At 41.2% G+C, this 20,707-nt stretch overlaps 1 protein-coding gene across 1 annotated transcript in view; it reads right to left on the bottom strand.

Moving 5' to 3' along the window:
• DCHS2 (dachsous cadherin-related 2) overlaps positions 1-20,707 on the bottom strand; it is a 439,992-nt gene that overhangs the window by 75,841 nt on the left and 343,444 nt on the right. The window contains exons 9-10 of the mRNA XM_075347710.1: positions 8,939-9,779; positions 2,868-3,107 (exon numbers count right to left, since the gene is read on the bottom strand). Of these exons, the coding sequence (XP_075203825.1) occupies positions 2,868-3,107; positions 8,939-9,779 (1,081 nt within the window). The remainder of the gene's footprint in view (positions 1-2,867; positions 3,108-8,938; positions 9,780-20,707) is intronic.

The following is a 20,707-nucleotide window of genomic DNA, read 5'->3' as shown; positions in this document are numbered from 1 at the left end:
AATGCATTTTTAATTATTACTCCAGGGGCCAGAATTTTGACTTAAATGCTATATTCCTTTGCAGCATGTCAGAACTCTTCCCCTCATATTCATAGAGGTCTCTGTATACAGTGCCTACAAGTAGTATTCAACCCCCTGCAGATTTAGCAGGTTTGATAAGATGCAAATAAGTTAGAGCCTGCAAACTTCAAACAAGAGCAGGATTTATTAACAGATGCATAAATCTTACAAACCAACAAGTTATGTTGCTCAGTTAAATTTTAATAAATTTTCAACATAAAAGTGTGGGTCAATTATTATTCAACCCCTAGGTTTAATATTTTGTGGAATAACCCTTGTTTGCAATTACAGCTAATAATCGTCTTTTATAAGACCTGATCAGGCCGGCACAGGTCTCTGGAGTTATCTTGGCCCACTCCTCCATGCAGATCTTCTCCAAGTTATCTAGGTTCTTTGAGTGTCTCATGTGGACTTTAATCTTGAGCTCCTTCCACAAGTTTTCAATTGGGTTAAGGTCAGGAGACTGACTAGGCCACTGCAACACCTTGATTTTTTCCCTCTTGAACCAGGCCTTGGTTTTCTTGGCTGTGTGCTTTGGGTCGTTGTCTTGTTGGAAGATGAAATGACGACCCATCTTAAGATCCTTGATGGAGGAGCGAAGGTTCTTGGCCAAAATCTCCAGGTAGGCCTTGCTATCCATCTTCCCATGGATGCGGACCAGATGGCCAGGCCCCTTGGCTGAGAAACAGCCCCACAGCATGATGCTGCCAAAACCATGCTTGACTGTAGGGATGGTATTCTTGGGGTCGTATGCAGTGCCATCCAGTCTCCAAACGTCACGTGTGTGGTTGGCACCAAAGATCTCGATCTTGGCCTCATCAGACCAGAGAACCTTGAACCAGTCTGTCTCAGAGGCCTCCAAGTGATCATGAGCAAGATGTAGACGAGCCTTGACATGACGCTTTGAAAGTAAAGGTACCTTACGTGCTCGTCTGGAACGGAGACCATTGCGGTGGAGTACGTTACTTATGGTATTGACTGAAACCAATGTCCCCACTGTCATGAGATCTTCCCGGAGCTCCTTCCTTGTTGTCCTTGGGTTAGCCTTGACTCTTCGGACAAGCCTGGCCTCGGCATGGGTGGAAACTTTCAAAGGCTGTCCAGGCTGTGGAAGGCTAACAGTAGTTCCATAAGCCTTCCACTTCCGGATGATGCTCCCAACAGTGGAGACAGGTAGGCCCAACTCCATGGAAAGGGTTTTGTACCCCTTGCCAGCCTTGTGACCCTCCACGATCTTGTCTCTGATGGCCTTGGAATGCTCCTTTGTCTTTCCCATGTTGACCAAGTTTGAGTGCTGTTCACAAGTTTGAGGAGGGTCTTAATTAGTCAGAAAAGGCTGGAAAAATAGATAATTAATCCAAACATGTGAAGCTCATTGTTCTTTGTGCCTGAAATACTTCTTAATTCTTTAGGGGAGCCAAACAGAATTCTGGTGGATTGAGGGGTTGAATAATAAATGACCCTCTGAATGAACTTTTCACAATTTAAAAAAATAAATAAAAAAAGAAATAACATTCTTTTTTGCTGCAGTGTATTTCACACTTCCAGGCTGATCTACAGTCCAAATGTCACAATGCCAAGTTAATTCCGAATGTGTAAACCTGCTAAATCTGCAGGGGGTTGAATACTACTTGTAGGCACTGTACATGTTTTAATCTATTTTCATCTTGATCATTGTATTGTTTATACTAAATACATTTTTGTATGCAAATCACCTGTGAAGTCCAGATCTTTGTTAGTGCCTGTTTCCCTATCATTACTTACCCTGTATGGCTTTATAAAAGGAGGCAATGAATAGAAAACAAGATATCAGTGTATCACAAGATCTCCTTCTCTGCTCCTCTCTTATCTCCTCTTCCCACAATCGGGTACAAGATTTCTCCCATGCATCCCCCATACTCTGGAATGCTCTACCTCAGCACATCAGACTCTCCCCTACCGTGGAAAGCTTCAAGAGGAACCTCAAGACCCATCTCTTCCAACAAGCCTACAACCTACAATAACCTTCAGTCCAGTAGACTACTGCGCAACCAGCTCTGTCCTCACCTATTGTACCATCACCCATTCCCTGTAGACTGTGAGCCCTCGCGGGCAGGGTCCTCTCTCCTCCTATACCAGTCTGTTTTGTACTGTTAATGATTGTTGTACGTATACCCTCTTTCACTCGTAAAGCGCCATGGAATAAATGGCGCTATAATAATAAATAATAATAATAATTGGAGGTCTGATAATAGACATTTACAGATGCAGCCTTTCTTAAATTCACAATACATCACAAAGCTATCCCAATGCCGAGAAGGGTAACTCACCTCCTACCTATACAAATTAAAGAGGCCCTATCACCAGTTGAAAGTATTAACTTTTCTTCATCACAACTACTTTTTTGTTACAGAAAAGCTGCATCTGTATTAGAAAATAATTATTATATCATTCTGATCCTAAAAAGGAAATTATTTTTATAACTCAACATGAAAATGCCCTTTAAATCAGATCAGTTGTAAGATTTGGACTTTTTTCGCGAATCAAGGTCATACGCAAAGAGTAAAACACCTTAAATGACCGTGTCTACCAGGCTTACTAATAGTCACAGTGACTTTGTTTTTCCATAGATACATTGTATCTGATAGCATCGCCTCCTATCATGTGCTGTTACTGTAGGATTTTGTAATTGTGTTTTCTGTTTTACTCTCGTGTTGTGCTGAATTTTGGGAAATAGGTCAAGCCAGATCATATAAATTGCCGGAATACTGTAAGAGTATGCCAAAGCTCTAATCCCATTTATTGTACACATAAGAGAAATCAGGCACCTGAATCTGTGTCCTCTGCTTCAACCTTCATCACATGCTGTCCTGGCTCTAGGTTTTCGGGAATCGCAGTTTCATACAAGGCTTGTCTAAATGTTGGTAACACGTCGTTTACATCAGTAACTGTGACTGTAACATTTTGTGTTGCAGACAGAGCTGGATTTCCATTATCTGTGGCCAAGATGGTTAAAGTATAGTGTTCCTGGATCTCACGGTCAACTGTAGAGGATAAACTGAGCCATCCTGAGGATGATTTACAAATGGAGATGAATAGGGATCATCAGACAGATTATTCATAAGATCGTAAAGCAATAAATAATGATCAAAAATTACTTTCAATAACATTAAAATCAATAACATTTGAAGAACAGACAATGATTATTTCATAGGCACATGACAAGTAATGGTTAATGTTAGGCCACTAGTCATCAGTCAGTTTTTGAAGTTTATTTATTGGAAGCAATAAAAATGGGCAATCATAAGGACTTTGATAAGGAGACACCTTGATGTCTGGATGACATCTTCCTAAGGAAGGACTTGAGGGTGAATTCCCAGGTGTGTAGTGGTAAAAATATAGTCCAGGGAAGGACCACACATGAACCAGAGACAAGATCATAAAGACCCCAGCGAAGTCTAGCAGAAGTCTAACAGAGGTAATACTGTAGGGCAAATTGCTGACATTTATAGAAAGATGTGGCAAATACTCAGTACATCATGCTTGCTGAGTATGGAATTGGTGTGGTCTACCATCAGAAGTGCCTACAATGGGCACATGAGCATCAAAACTGGACCAAGGAGCACTAAAGGAAGGTTCCATGCCCTAGTTTTGTTCATCAGGTATATTTAATGGATGATGGAGGGGTATTATGCTTTGAGAAATGATTAGCCTTCATGTTGCAGTAACTTTGCCATGTACAACTTACCTAAAAATTGTTGCAGACCAAGTACAACTCTACATGAAAATAGTATTTGTTAATGGAAGTGATCTCTTTTAGCAGAAAAAAACTCCCTGCCAGACTGAAAAAATCAGGGTAATTTAAAGTATTCAATAGATGGCGGTGAAAGTAGACCATTTAGTCAGATTCAGAGCACACAAGTAGCGCAAACAAAAACTGAGCGCTTCATCAAAGCTTTTCCAAAAGGCATTTAAAAATCTCACATTTTTGAGCACTGTGGAGTTGTTCAAAAATTTCCTGATTTTGCAGTTTTCAGGACAATTTGTAGCAAATCTGCCAAAAGGGCAGAGTTGGAGAGGAGCCGAGGTGGAATGGGGCATGACTGCACCCCACCTGTCAAATTCAACAAAAATGTTGGTGTGTTTTTTACACCAGAAATGTTATTCCAGTCCCTGACTGACATAGTATCTCTTGTGATGTGCATGGAAGTACACATTACTGAGAAGATACACCGAATTCGTTACCGAATGGCCATGCACAACACCAGTATTACATTCTATGCATACAGCAATTACATCATAGGAATAAGAGACGTTTGTTCAGTGTTCTGCCAACAGTAAATTTGATGGCTCTACCAAGTCGTTAACAAGGTGTTGTCTTCCTTGGAGCTGTATAGCGGTCATACCCCTCTCCCCCATTTCTTCTACTGTTAATGTGATGCCTTAATAAAGACTCGAAGTATTGGAGCCATCAAAACTATTGTTGCCACTAGCACAGAACAAAAATGATCTTATTCCTTTGATACAACTAGTGTATGAATAAAATACATTGTTTGCATCACTTCAGAAGTATGTTGTGAGTTTCAGTACACCGCAAAAAATGTTCAATACTGATTTCAGCATTCATGGTGTTGACTGGTCTCCAAATCTCTTAGATATCAAATCTCTTCATGGGACATAGTGTAAAACAATTTCCTTCTATGAAGGTTCACCCTAGCAGTTAAAGGGAACCTGTCACTAAAAAAAACACTATTAACCTGCACATATGGGGTTAATTTGCAACGTGTGAACATAGACGTAAACAAATTATTGCTGTTTTGGTAGAATGAGGGAGACCTACACAATATTAGGCTGATGAGTTTTTGTGTATAACAGAAACGGTGGGTAATTCTTGACTAACGCACCAGTTTTCTAAGTAAATATATTGACATGAATTTCTCACCAGATGTTGGTAACAACTCATCCAATCAACACATACAAAAAAAATCAAACCATAGATGTTCATAAATTAAGCTATGTGTAATAATAAGGAATGGGACAGGGGAAAAAGGTATTGAAGACATGAGGAAAGAGAGGTGCAAAAATCGATGGACAGTCATAACACCAACTGAAATTTATCAGTAACCAGAAAGCAATTCTGCCACTTAGTGAAAAATAATATCAGCTGGTAAAATTGATGGCCTTAAAAAGGTGTCTCGTTACCAAGGTGCCATACAAGAAACATCTCATGATGGGTAAAACCAGTGAGCTGTCCCAAGACCATTGCAATCTGATTCTTACCGACAGCTGGTGAGAAATTCATGTCAATAGCAACTTTAGAAATATATTTACAAGGAAAATTGGTGACGTGCTCAATACTTATTTCATTGATATATATATGTGTATATATATATATATATATATATATATATATATATATATATATATATATAAAAATAAATATATATAAATGCACAGCTACAAGCAAAAGGGTAACAATGTTTTGAACTTTTGACTTTCAGGCTCCATATCTCACCAATGCCATCCACTGCATCTTTGAGCCTGAGACTACATTCATTGTATAGACAATATCTTTGTAATCTCATATATAAATTAGATTTGCAACTATTTAACATATGAGTAGTTATGCAGATTCTTGTCATGTTACTGAAATGTTACTGTTTTGCTCCTGGTGTTTGAAAAAAACATTTCCTTCCTGTATGCTACAAATTACAACATGTTGTCAGTGCTTTATTAGATTTATTCCCAAGTGAAAGGTCACTAGTTCAGATCAAGGAGCAGCCATAAAGAAAATTACCCAAGAAAAGAGAAACAGCATCATCCAGCTAATCAATAGCGATCTCTCGGCCAAGAAAATAGTAAAACAAAAACAGCATCATGTGAGTAGTGCAGTGACAGTTAGAAGAGTCCGAAATGAAATGCAATGAGGTGGAGATCCAGCCAAAATATTGAAGTAAAAAATTCAGCTCATCACAAGGTCTATCAGTTCTGGAACGACAAACACGGCAAGGGAGGTGGCTCGGATGCTTCGTAATAGTGAGATCAGAGACATCCAATGAAGCACTGTGCGATAAACTTTACTCATGTTTGGAAAGGTAGCCTTAAAGAAGGTGAAGAAGCCTCAACTAATATCATTATAAAAAGTGTCGGCACGAGTTTGCAAAACAGTATGAAAACTGGACATTAGAAAATTGGAAACATGCGATTTGTAGCGATGAGACAAAAGTCAATAGACTAGGCTCTGATGCGTGCAAATGGGCCTGGAAGAAGCAAGGGAAAAAAGGGGCTAAAGTTTGAGAAATTGAAGGAACATTCAAGTTTGGTGAAAGACGGTTGACGATATGAGGTTGTTTCACAGTCAGGTGTTGGATACTTGACTAGGATTTCTGGTGGTCTCAATGCTGAGTGATATGTCAGGATCTTACAAGATGAGTTACTTCGTACACTCGAGTATTATGGGTATGAAAAGGACAACATCAGGGTTTTATGAGGTCAACGACCCAAAGCATATGTCGAGATTGCTGATGAAATGGTTTCATGACAATTAAGTACAGGTGCTGGATTGGCCCCCACAGTCCTCAGATCCCAACTCAATCAAAGACTTGTGGCTCTAGTTGAAAAAAAGCTGTATACATACGCAAGTGAGTAGACCAGTAAGCGCCAACAATGGGAATGTGTGGAAGAGAGCTGGGATCAGATTTTGATTAAGACATGCTTGAATCTGATCGAGACCATGCCCAGAAGGATTCAGGCAGTGTTGAAAACCAAAGATTAATTTACAAAGTACTAGCAAAAAAATGAAAATAAAAATTTTGATATCTAGGAGCAAAACTGTAACAATGCAGTGACATGACAAGAATCTGCATAACTAATCATATGTTAAATAGTTGCAAGTCAAATTTATATATGAGGTAGCCAAGATGATTGTTTATAAAATAAAGGTTGTCTCACACTCAAAGCTGTAGTGGATGGAGAGATATGGAGTCTGAAAGTCAAAAGTCCAAAACATTGTTACCCTTTTGCTTGTCCTATATATATATATATATATATATATATATATATATATATATGCAAACCAGATTAGACTTTGCCAAAAACTTTTAAAGCAGTCAGCCCGGTTCTTGAAAAGAACATTCTTTGGACAGAAACTAAGGGGTAATTTACACGTTGTGATATCACCAGCATCGGCTAGCGATGTCGAGCGCGATAGTACCCGCCCCCGTCGCACATGCGATATCTTGTGATTGCTGCCGTAGCGAACATAATCGCTACGGCAGCTTCACACGCATATACCTGGTCAGTGATGTCGCTGTGACTGTCGAACAATCCCTCCTTCAAGGGGGAGGTGCGTTCGGCGTCACCGCGATGTCACCGCGACGTCACTAAGCGGTTGGCCAACAGAAGCGGAGGGGCGGAGATGAGCGGGACGTAACATCCCGCCCACCTTCTTCCTTGCGCATTGACGGTGGACGCAGGTAAGGAGATGGTTGTCGTTCCAGCGGCTTCACACACAGCGATGTGTGACGCCGCTGGAGCGACAAACAACATCGTACCTGCAGCTGGAGCGACATTATGAAAATGAACAACGTGACACAGATCTGCGATTTTTGACTGTTTTGCGCTCGTACATCATCGCTCCTAGGATTTACACATTGCGATGTCGCTACCGGCGCCGAATGTGCGTCACAACAACCGTGACCACGACGATATTTCGGTAGCGATGTCGCAACGTGTAAAGTACCCCTAAGATCAACCTGTACCAGAAAGATCAAAGAAGAAAGTATGGATAAAGCTTGGAATGGATCATGATCTAAAGCACACCACATCCTCTGTAATACATAGTGGAGGCAGTGTGATGGCTGAGCATGCATGGCTTCAAATAGCCCTGGGTCACTAGTGTTTATTGATGACGTGATTAAACATAGAAGCAGCTGATGTATACAGGGTGATACTTTGTGCTCAGAAAAAACAAATGCAGCAAGTTTGATTGGACAGTGCTTCACGGTACAGAAGCACAATGACCCAAAATTGCAAAAGCCACCCAAGTGTTTTCTAGTGGAAGTGGAATATTCTGCAATGGCCGAGTGAATCACCAGATCTCAACCCCTTCGAGCATGCATTTCACATGTTTAAGATGGAAGTTAAGGCAGAAAAACCCATAAACAAGCAACAACTGAAGTCAGCTGCAGGAAAGGCCCAAAGTATCACAAAGGATGGTGTTTGGTGATGTCCATGGCTTCCAGACTTCAGGCAGTAATTGCTTGCAAAGGATTCTCTACAAAGTATTAAAAATGAACATTTTATTTATGGTAAAGTAAATTTATCAAATTACTTTTGAGTCTCTGAAATGAGGAGCCTTTGTAAAAAGATGGTTGCAATTCCTAAGTGTTTCACAGGATATTTTTGTTCAATCCCTTTAATTAAATCTGAAAGTCTACATTTCAATTGCATCTCAAATGATTCCCTTTAAATAAAAAATGGTGGCATGCAGAGCCTGAATCATGAAGATTCAGTCACTGTCCAAATTTTTCTGGCCTTAGCTGTGCATTGTGCATAGTAAAAACTTCTGCATTTATTTTAGCAACCAAAAGAATACTGTTAAATCTATTGAAAGCCCAATAATGCTGCAAATGTGATAATACCTTGCAAGGCACACACCATCTATTATCATTATTTGACGACAATATTCCTATAAATTACAAGCAGATGTGTTGAGTATCTCCATTGCCAAGTCTAGGTCTTGGCAGCTGTACGATCAGTTAGAAGTGGGAACATGGATCATCTTAAAAACTGTCTTCAGAAACACATTTTCCTATTTCAAGTACCATGTTGTCAATGTATCTACTGCCATATTTGCTTCCAAAGAAAATTGTCTGTTTTGAAAAATTAAGTATAATACCTGTTGTTTCATCCAACGAAAAAACTTGCTTTGAATTTCCATCCATGATATGAAATGTGATTTTTCCATTCTTTCCCTCATCCGGATCTTCAACCACTACCCTGTGTATGAGAGAGCCAATTTCCGCGTCCTCTATTACAGAAGCAGCAGGCGGTGATAGGAAACTTGGATGGTTGTCGTTGATGTCTTGAATGATAATCCGAGCTGTCAGTGAACAGCGTCGGCGCTTTGTAATATTAGTTGCCTGATCTGTTGCAATCACTGTCAGAATAAATGACTCCTCTGTTTCTCTATCCAGAGCTCGGGTTGTAGTCAAGATTCCATCCCATTCGTGAATAACAAAGGGAATTTTTTTTCCTCCTTCTGAATTTAATGAATATTTAATTTTGCTGTTTGCTAAGTTACCATCTCCATCTTTTGCCTTAAATGTATACAATATAGTTCCAATAGAGACATTTTCTACTATCCCTATAACTACAATGATGTCGGGAAATACAGGATAATGATCATTTTGGTCTTGAACATCCACCTTTAGGATGATAGAGTGGTTCTGAGGAGGTATCTTGTTGGGATCCTGTATGCTTACACGTAACATGTATTGAGTAATGATTTCATAATCCACTGGTGTGGAAAGGTATAAAGCTCCACTGAAACTGTCAACGGCAATGTGACTGCTGCGGTCTTCATCAGATAGACGATATCTGAGCTTAGAATTGACCAAAACCCTATCTTCATGTAACTTCACTGAGCCAATCATTTCAGCAGGTTTCACATTTTCTGGAACCTTTATTGTCTTCACTTCAATGATATCTTTAGATTTCCCAGTGGATGTTGAAATAACCTGAAACACATGATATACAGTTGAGAAGACAAGTCATTTGTTATACCAAACACAATGCCAGATCAGTTCTCTTTATAATAGAACCAGTGACAATTCCGTCACATCACATAGCCTTCAGAGCGTCACATGTCATCTTTCCTTAAAGGGGTTGTCCACTACTATGACAACTCCTTTTTATTCCACGTTTCCCCCAGGTAAAATAATAAAGGCTATAGTCACCTCCCATACCGGTGCTATTCCAGTGTTGTCCAGGATCAAGGTGCTGGGGCTCACGTGGGGTTGTGACATCACACGAGCCCTGAGTCCAATCAGCTCCAGCTTCTGTCTCCCCACCTTTGAACCAAACGAGTTAATCGACAGAAAGTTTGCGCAGTGGCTGCATTCATTTCCTGTTGATTGTTTGTTTGGTCGGAAGGGGGGAGAACGAAGCCAACACTGATTGGTTGCAGGGCTCATGTGATGTCTCAACTCCATGTGAGCCCGCTTCACAATTGGAGATAGCTCCAATTCCTGGAGTTATAGACAGATAGCAGTTGTATAGCAGAGTCAAAATCTTTCATTTCTGGAGTAGGCAAATAATTAGCTCTTGAGCCCCCTCCACACTTGCAGACACCTGTACAGATATATAGTCAGAATATGGGCAGTAATAAATTAATTAATTAATATACTGACATTTTTGGATTGTTTCCATACATGCTGCTGCCTCTTCCCCTGGGGTCACCATCTACTCCCATCCCCCCATTCTTTGTATTTTATTGTGTTTACATGGCCATTCCCTCCCCTTTTTTTGTGTCTTGTCTATTTCATATAACTGAATAAAATTTGTTATTGTTTTGCACTATTTATTACTCCATGTTTCTTTTGTTTTATGATAGAATATGGGCAGTGTAGCATCTTTGTAAAAAATCCTATAATTATAATTATTATTATTATTATTATTATTATTAATATTAATATTATTATTAATAATTTGTAGAGCACCATTAATTCCTTGGTGCTGTCCAAAAGAAGGGGTTACATACAGAATACAAATATAAAATACAGTAAACAAACTACCAATGACAGACTGGTGCAGAGGAGAGAGGGCACTGCCCTCGCAGGTTAACACTCTACAGAATTATGGGAAAGGAGACAGTAGGTTGGGGGGGGTTGTGGCAGCCTTGGTGGTGGTGAGGGGGCAGCAGGGTCATTGAAGGCTGTAAGGTTTCTTGAATAGATGACTTTTCAAGATCTGTCTGAAAGGTCCGAGTATGGAGGATAATTGGACATGTTGGGACACAGAATTTAAGAGCATAGAGGATACTCGGGAGACGTTTTGTAGGCGATTGGGTGAGGAACGAAAAAGTATGGTGGAGAGAAGGAGGTCTTGGGAGGACCGGAGATTACATGTTAGAAGATTTTGGGAGATTAGTTTGGAGAGATTTGAGAAGACAGATTATGGGTGAATTTGTAGGTCAGTGTTAGTAGATTGAACTGGATACATTGCAGAATTGGGAGCCAAAAAGGAATTTACAGAGGGGAAAAGTGGAGCAGTAGCTAGGAAAGAGTTGGAATAATCGGGAATGGATTAGGTGGATTAGACTATCTTTTATATTATGTGAATAATGTGCACAATGATGTCACCGAACAGGGATAACGTGACAGAACAAGGATGATAAGTGTAATATGAGAGGAAAAAGGTTACTGCACACAGTGACATCACAGTACAGGAATAATAAACACGATAATGTTGCTGCATGTAGGCTTGTTCAGTTACATTAACATTCTGCTTTTTATTGCTTGCATAAGGATTTATCCATATATGATTAAACTTTGTGATCTTGAAATAAAATACATGACTTTGAGATAATTTTCTCAGGAGTCGGTGTCCTGCCATTCAGAAGCAACATGAAGAATCAAGGCTGTCAGCTGGTGGACAATTCCAGTGGCGCACCAAGGTCAGCCATCTACAAGCATCTCATTGTAAAGATTCTGGGGCTGCTGTGTGGCAGATTATAAGCCTTGCTCTGTGTACTATTATACCCACCCGGACAGAGCGGAAAAAGGACGGAAAGAAATATATGTGCTGTCGCTTGTCGCTATATAATATAATTTGCAGAGACTCTAAAGTTTATAAAATGTATTTACAGATATGTACAGTGCTTTGCGAAAGTATTCGTCCCCCTTGAATTTTTCAACCTTTTCCCACATTTTAGGCTTCAAACATAAAGATAAAAAATTTAAATTTTATGGTGAAGAATTAACAAGTGGGACACAATTGTGAAGTTGAACAAAATTTATTGCTTATTTTAAACTTTTGTAAAAAATAATAAACTGAAAATTGGGGCGTGCAATATTATTCGTCCCCTTTACTTTCAGTGCAGCAAACTCACTCCAGAAGTTCATTGAGGATCTCTGAATGATCCAATGTTGTCCTAAATGACTGATGATGATAAATATAAGCCACCTGTGTGTAATCTAGTCTCCGTATAAATGCACCTGTTCTGTGATAGTCTCAGTGTTCTGTTTAAAGTACAGAGAGCATCATGAAGATCAAGGAACACAACAGGCAGGTCCGTGATACTGTTGTGGAGAAGTTTAAAGCCGGATTTGGTTACAAAAAGATTTCCACAACTTTAAACATCCCAAGGAGCACTGAGCAAGAGATCATATTGAAATAGAATGAGTATGATACCACTGTACATCTACCAAGACCCGGCCGTCCATCCAAACTTTCATCTGAAACAAGGAGAAGTCTGATCAGAGATGCAGTCAAGAGGCCCATGATCTCTCTGGATGAACTGCAGAGCTGAGGTGGGAGAGTCTGTCCATAGGACAACAATCAGTCGCACACTGCACACATCTGGCCTTTATGGAAGAGTGGCAAGAAGAAAGCCATTTCTCAAAGATATCCATAAAAAGTGTTGTTTAAAGTTTGCCACAAGCCACCTGAGAGACACACCAAACATGTGGAAGAAGGTGCTCTGGTCAAATAAAACCAAAATCAAACTTTTTGGGCATAATACCAAACGATATGTTAGGCATAAAAGCAACACAACTCATCAACCTGAACACACCATCCCCACTGTCAAACATGGTGGTGGCAGAATCATGGTTTGGGCCTGCTTTGCTTCAGCAGGGACAGGGAAGATGGTTACAATTGATGGGAAGATGGATGGAGCCAAATACAGGACTATTCTTGAAGAAAACCTGTTGGAGTCTGCAAAATACCTTAGACTGGGACGGAGATTTGTCTTTCAACAAGACAATGATCCCAAACATAAAGCAAAATCTACAATGGAATGGTTTACAAATAAACGTATTCAGGTGTTAGAATTGCCAAGTCAAAGTCCAGACCTGAATCCAATCGAGAATCTGTGGAAAGAGCTGAAAACTGCTGTTCACAAACGCTCTCCATCCAACCTCACTCAGCTCCAGCTGTTTGCAAAGGAAGAATGGGCAAGATTTTCAGTCTCTCGATGTGCAAAACTGATAGACACATACCCCAAGTGACTTGCAGCTGTAATCACAGCAAAAGGGGGCGCTACAAAGTATTAACTTAAAGGGGCCGAATAATATTGCACGCCCCACTTTTCAGTTTATTATTTTTTTTATAAATGATTAAAATAAGCAATACATTTTGTTCAACTTCACAATTGTGTCCCACTTGTTGTTGATTCTTCACCATAACATTAAAATTTTTTATCTTTATGTTTGAAGCCTGAAATATGGGAAAAGGTTGAAAAATTCAAAGGGGCAGAATACTTTCGCAAGGCACTGTAGATCACCTACCCTCGTGCTATTCTTTGCTTCAAAACAGGAACTAATGATTTATGGACTGACACATTTTATATATATATATATATATATACTGTATATATATATATATATATATATATATATATATATATATATATATATATATATAACAACACACAATAAAAATACCTAAAGTCATAGTGGACAATGCAATGAATATCTCACACAAAAACACAATGAAGCTACCAGTCTGAACAAAAATAAACATGAATACAAGCACCTACAAATATCAGTGGCACAAGTATGTACCAGAGCAGGGATGTTTATAAAAATCTATCGTGCATTAGTAGTAGATCAAATAATAATCCCCAACTGACAATTACGTAGGTCATATGCACAAATACAATACACAGACAGGAGCTGAGTTAAAGAGAGCAGTGTCAGTAAGTCATGCTGGAGTTGTGGCGGAGAGGGACTGACCCTACGTGTATCGCCGCTGAGAGCAGCTTCATCAGGGGTGAAAGAGAAGTGTGTTATATGCCCCAAAAAAGGCAGTTTATATACAGATAACATTTAAAGATGATGATACAGTATACCGCTGTGGAAGACATGGCATGGCATGTGTGATCTCCATGAACGCTAGTCGATCGCGACTGCACAGAGGTTCAGGCTAAACTGGGTGCAGCAAATATGGCACATGCACAGAACAAATCTTGGCTGGGCAATGCAGCCATGCGATACTAGGTATGGCAAAGTAGCGCATGTGCAGACACATAATGTCCACATTCAGCAGAACTAATGAAGCATGAGTATGAGGCACAGCTTCAATACATGCATGAAAATAGGATGCAATAATCCTCAAAGGCACAGGGTGGCGCCTCAGCAAAATAAAATAAGATGAATATGTAGAAAATTACAATGCTGAATGCCAATATTGGACAAAGTCACAAATATTTGGTCATACTGTATATGGGTGTATGGTTTTCTGTCCCATAAACACCTTGCTAGGACTAGCACCACCACACAACCTTACTCAATGTCCGACAATGGTACAAATGTTTAGTCTAGCCCAAATAACATATATTCAGAAAAAAAATGAAAAGCCAAAAAAGCCCTATTTGGAGACAATAATTGTGCATGAGTAAAACAGCATATGACATGACCCAGATCAAAACCATGGTTTCATATGGGAAAGTATAAAATATATAAAGCACAAATTTCCCTGGGGCCATGTCTAAATGGTGGCTAGTGATGTCCCTATGTGCCGGATAATGTTGGAATAAATAGTCCAACCAATATAGGCAAAAAATAGATATGGGGCCCCACATGTTTCAAAAATGCAAGTAAGTAAATATTTTGAATTTTTCTATGACACCGATACCAGAATCTATGTAGCCTTAATGCTGGTGGAGACCATGGGGTGCTGTGCTTTTGCTTGTTTCTTTTTTCTAAAGGTTTCTACATGTTTGCATCACCAACTTTGAGCTCTCCGTTCTAATCCATAGTTATTGCTGTGCATCTCCTTCATATAGCATATAATAATGAGACCAAAGTTTAACATTTTGGGCTAAATTCAAAACACTGTGTGTGGTGGAAAACTAACATTGCAGATTACAATGAAACCACCATCCCCACCGTCAAACATAACAGAGGCAGCATCATGCTGTTGGGATGCTTTTCTTCAGCAGGGACAGGCAAGCTGGTCAGAGAGGATGAGAAGATAGAGCTAAATACAGAGCAATGCTGGAGGAAAACCTGTTAGAGGCTGGAATGGAATAGGGACTGGGGTAGTAGGTTCACCTTCCTGCAGGACATAGACCCTAAACATACCGCCAGAGCTAGAATGGAATGGATTATATCAAAGCATATTCATGTGTGTGAATGGCCCAGTCACAGTCCAGACCTGAATCCCATTGAGAATATGTGGCAAGATCAATTCCAGCCTTGCTGAAGTGTCCCCAGATCATCATAGATCATCCACCAAATTTCACAGTGGGTGCAAGACACTGTGGCTTGTACGCCTCTCTAGGTCTCTGTCTAACCATTAGATAACCAGGTGTTGGGCAAAGCTGACTGAAAATTAGACTCATCAGAGAAGATTACCTTACTCTAGAAATTGGGCAGATTAAACTTTGCAAAAGATGTATGAATCAAGCCGCATACAAGGTTATCCTGAAAAAACAGTTGTTTCCTTCTGCTCAGGCAATGTTCCCCAACTCTGAGAACCAAGTTCCCCAAATCTGTGCACCATGCCACACAGCTAGGTCAATCAATGTGTGGATGAAGGACCACCACATCAAAACCCTGTCATGGCCAGCCCAATCTCCAGACCTGAACCACATTGAAAACCTCTGGAATGTAATCAAGAGGACGAAGGATAGTCACAAGTCATCAAACAAAGAAGAACTGCTTATATTTTTGCACCAGGAGTGGCATAAGGTCACCCAAAAGCAGTGTGAAAGACCGGTGGAAAGCATGCCAAGACGGATGAAAGCTGTGATTAAAAATCATGGTTATTCCACAAAATATTGATTTCTGAACTCTTCCTGAGTTAAAATATTATTATTAGATAAAAATGCTAACTCCGTTGTTTTCCTCCAGGTGGCGCTATAGGTGGTTTCATTGCATAGCGCATGGCTACTTTACTATACCTAGACACCACTTCTATTCCTATAGATGCTGCCGTTCTCAAGTTAATGGCGGTGGACAGGATATGGGTGGACACACTGTATATATATGAAAATAGGGAAAATAGACACGCTGTGTCTGATCTTAAATGGATGGTGTTGGAGGAAATATGTTTTAATGATAATAATCAGGCTAAAAAGAAATTTCTCCAGAGAGAGGTATTTTGGATTTATACATTGGAAACATTGACCCTGAAGGGGTTAAATGAAAATTGTAATTTCAATGTATTTCTGATATAAGGTATGTCCTCTATACATTATATTGACCTTCCTTGATATAAATATTATTTTAGGTTAGAATTTCTTTATTAATAATTGTTTTTAGATTTTAGTTAAGTTTTCTTTTCTGTAATTGGTGGAGGTATGAGGTATGCGCCGATAAAGACGGCGGGAAGGAGCCAGATCGTCAGCTCAAGGTAGATAGTGTGGCCCTCAAAACGTCACTCTAATGTGAAGGACTCTATTCCATGTCCACCATGGAGGTCTCCTGTGTGGAGATGTTATTGAGCTTTTCTACATCTGTTTGTTCTGTCTACTGAGGGCTGGCAGCGCCAGATCTGGAGATTGCGGCGCTTTCTCTGTAGATGCATGGAGAAAAGTGATCTAGCATTTTTTCTTTTAGCTATTTTCAGACACTTCATCAAATCTGGACATTCTCTATGATTTTTTTTGTGAATCAATTAAGATGATTAATTTTTTAATATAATATGCATGAAAAGAAGACTCTTATTTAGAATATCCGCAGTTGTGGAGAAGTGAATATATTTCTGGATTTCCATTTATATTCCTCTATGTTAAAGTTTGTATGTATCTCACATAAAAAGGAACGTTTTAAAAAATGTAAAGAAGGACTTCAAGCCATTTTTTGTTTCTCATTGTGCCGTTATACATCTGTAACAGGGGCTGCTATAGTGCTCCAGTTACAGTGGAAACATATAGTGTAAGAATATATGTATAAAGTAATTAAAAAAAATCAATGTTCTTGAGATTTGCGGGACAAACCGTAAGAATAAAAAAATGAAAAAAAAAAATCAAATAAAAAATACACATAAAATATCCTCCAAAAAGATCATTCTTGACAATCACCATCAGTAAAGGCCCCGTTACACGCTACGATTTATCTGACGATATGTCGTTGGGGTCACGGTTTTCGGGACGCACTTCCGTTGTCGTTAGCGACGTCGTTGCATGTGACACCTACAAGCGACTCTGAACGATCGTAAAACTTGCGAAAATCGTTGATCGTTGACACGTCGTTCATTTTCAAAATATTGTTCGTCGTTGCGAACGCAGCAGACATATATCTACGTTTGACACCCTGCCAACGCCGAACAACATCGTTAGTGTGTCTGTCATCAGCAACGCGGGCGTGTCGTTATGAGCAATGCTCCACGCTTCCACCGCTCTGATTGGTGTCATGCCAGGGTGTATGCTATGGACAATTATACGCCTTTGACGTTGGCGGAATCGTTGGGAGGAATGCTGTGTGACGGTGTCCACACGAGCGCCTTGGTCAAACAATATATCGCTGAACGATGTATCGTCGTTTATGAGATGGGTACGTGTGACCGTTAGAAAACGACCTATGAGCGACCTCGGCAAATCATAGCAATGATCTGGGAGTGTCACATCGCTAACGAGATCGCTAGCGATATCGTTGTGTGTAAAGCGGCATTTAGTCCAAGCCCAATTATCCTAGATTAGACATGTAATATATCAAATGTGTTTATTTCTTTTTCTCAGACAGTGAAATGCAGGACAGGTCTTCCAGAATGAGATACACTCTTTGTAGGCGATTAAATGTTTGGCAGTGGAGAATGTTCGACTTGTTCTTTTTCCTCCAGTTTCTATGTAGTCTCCATTTGGATGAGATTAAGTTAAATTATAAACTGTTACTTCAACTCCTAAGAATGGTGAGAAGTCAGGAAGGGTGTCAACTAGTATTGGGGATCACAGCATTTGGATCCATATAGAAAAGTGCTTTAAATACTCTGTGAATAAGCTTATTCACTCCAAAAAAAAACGTCTATAGCGCTGTTATTTTTTATGTGTATTTTTTTTTCACTTGGAAACAGAAGCACAATGTCAATTTTTGACGTGTTTCTGTTTAAAAAATGCTCCAAACCTGACCACTGATTCATGTGAAGCAAAATAAAACACCACAAACACAAGAATTACCTCACTAAAAATGCCTCAAAAAACAGGGTCTTTCATTGTTTTTGTCTGTTTTTTGCTTGTTTTCCATGTTAGCCTTATTTTCATTTGTGCTTTTTTTTAAAGTTTATTTTAGGTCCCCGTCACACATCCATGAAAAAAACGGACATTTGTACTGTCCATTGTGGAGTTCCGTGGGCCACCCATGTGTCAGTGTAACGCCCCTGAAGCCATCTGGGAGCTACAAGGTATTGCATACCCACCAGGACACAGGGCTTACCGACTAGGGACCCAGAAGACCAGTGCCGGTCACACACAAACACTCACAAAAATCCCTGTTTTCCCCAACATTCCCCCTTAGAATGGTACAAGGCTAGGGTTAGACCAATGGATGGCCGCCTAGAGATGGAGCCACTCCAGTCCATTAGACAACCAGGTGGGAGGGGCAGACAGTGGACAGTCAGACAGTAAGAGAGGAGTGCAAGAGAGCAGATGGACTGACAGGAGTGAACAGTGACCTGAGGGCCTAGGCAGTTAGTTGCCGGTGGAGTACAGTGGAGTGCTCTCGGAACTACGCACTAACGGGGTACAGAATCCTAGGTCAGGCAAAAGCTCCAGGCAGACCTGATAAAATCTGCACAGTGAGGGGACCATCAAGGACCTCACTGACCTTGAAGTTCGGAACTCAGTAGCAAAGGGAGAACCGGGGACAGGACCATAGACACCAAACCCACAGGGTTCACGCTACCGTCATACGGACTGCTGAAGAAGACAATACGGAGAGGACCCCCAGCTGCTCTATCCCATGGGGATCCACCAACCAAAAGACAGGTGCAGGGGAAGAAGCCACCAGGTCACTAAACCGGCACTGGGACTACGGGGACCTGCGGTAAAGACCAGCCAGCCTCGGGTGACCTGTTACCACCAGAAAATGAAAAAGGAACCAGTTACACCTAAACCCTTATGTGGCTTACCTTATTCCGACACCCATCACATCACCTACCCTCTGGGACCTAGCCCTGCTTGCGGAGGGTTTAACATCCAGGCTGCCATTAACACCAGCCCCAGTAGTGAACATTGTGCAGTGGCAGCTCCATCCACCTAGCTGCAAAACCGCATGTGGCGTCACATATAAACTTTATCCAACAATCCCCTGTAAATATTCCCCTTTTCAAAACGTACCCAGAGCACGGGGACCGGGCAACGGCCACCAAAGTGACATTCCCCAGTTATACGCTGCCCGGGACCAAGTAAACCATAACCCTGGGTGACAGCTTTTTCCTGGCATCAAGAACAGGATTGAACTGGACCCGATTATACCAGGTGATGTGTGCCTTAAAGACTGTGATTTATGGACTAAATTTTATTGCTTGAAAAACCACCGCCATTTTGGTGTAAAAGTAAGGCTGGGGGGCAGGGCTTTCTTTTCCCGCCTTTCTCACTAGGTGGTCTACGTTCGGGTGTCCGTCTGCAGAAACGTATATGTGCACAAAATGGCACAAAACAGAGCACACGCTAACGCAGTGCGCTCCATAACAGTGAATGGCCCTGTCGGGCGCATGCGTCCAGAGCACGCTTTGCAGAGTGGGGGAGGGGCGGTCTGGACAGATGCCCCGACGGGACCTGTAGACGTAGAGAAAAATGCAATGTGAAAGGGGCCATACTGCGCCACAGCAGTGAGAAAGGCGGGAAAAGAAAGCCCTGCCCCCAGGGAATGTCCACAATGTAAAACGAAACCAGAAGCAGGGGGCACGGAGGCCCTGCCAGAGAATGCCTCCAGGACTGTATCTTGTAGCACCATGTCCGCTCCAGGGGATCGTGCCAGCGCACCACGTCACCCAGGGAATTGGACCGTGGAGAGGCTAGAGGCAGAGGTCCAATGGCTGTGCTGGACCCTGCGTGCGGAATACCTGCAGCGTGTCTAGGAGTGGAAAGTGGAGATAATGGAGCTGGTGGCAGTCATGCGGGCCCAAGAGAGAGGAGCGCCGCTTGACCAGGCTGCACCGACCCAGACACCAGAATCTATCCTCGACCAGGCCAAATCACCGCCAGAGCCAGCAAGACCTGAAGCGGTCGCATCACCTTCTCTGCTGAAGAAGAGTCAAGCTGCACCATCTGACTCAGTGATGACAGCCCAGGCTACAGCGTCATTGGAAACCGCGAAGGAGGCTGCCAACCATCCCCAGGTACTGTACCCAGTGGTTGTCGGGAACCCGGCAGCGAGCTACCCTGAACCAGGTAGCGGGAGGTCAGCGGTCGTCACCTGGGAGCAGGCCCATGTTGAGGAGGACACCCATGGGGGGGTGCCAGGCCATCATCACCAAGCTGACCCAAGAGTAGGAGCAACGG

This window comes from Anomaloglossus baeobatrachus, chromosome 1, assembly GCF_048569485.1.
Source record: "Anomaloglossus baeobatrachus isolate aAnoBae1 chromosome 1, aAnoBae1.hap1, whole genome shotgun sequence".
NCBI classification, from domain to species: Eukaryota; Metazoa; Chordata; class Amphibia; order Anura; family Aromobatidae; genus Anomaloglossus; species Anomaloglossus baeobatrachus.
Note: the sequence above shows the minus strand (reverse complement) of the source record. Positions and strands in the feature narration are given on the sequence as shown.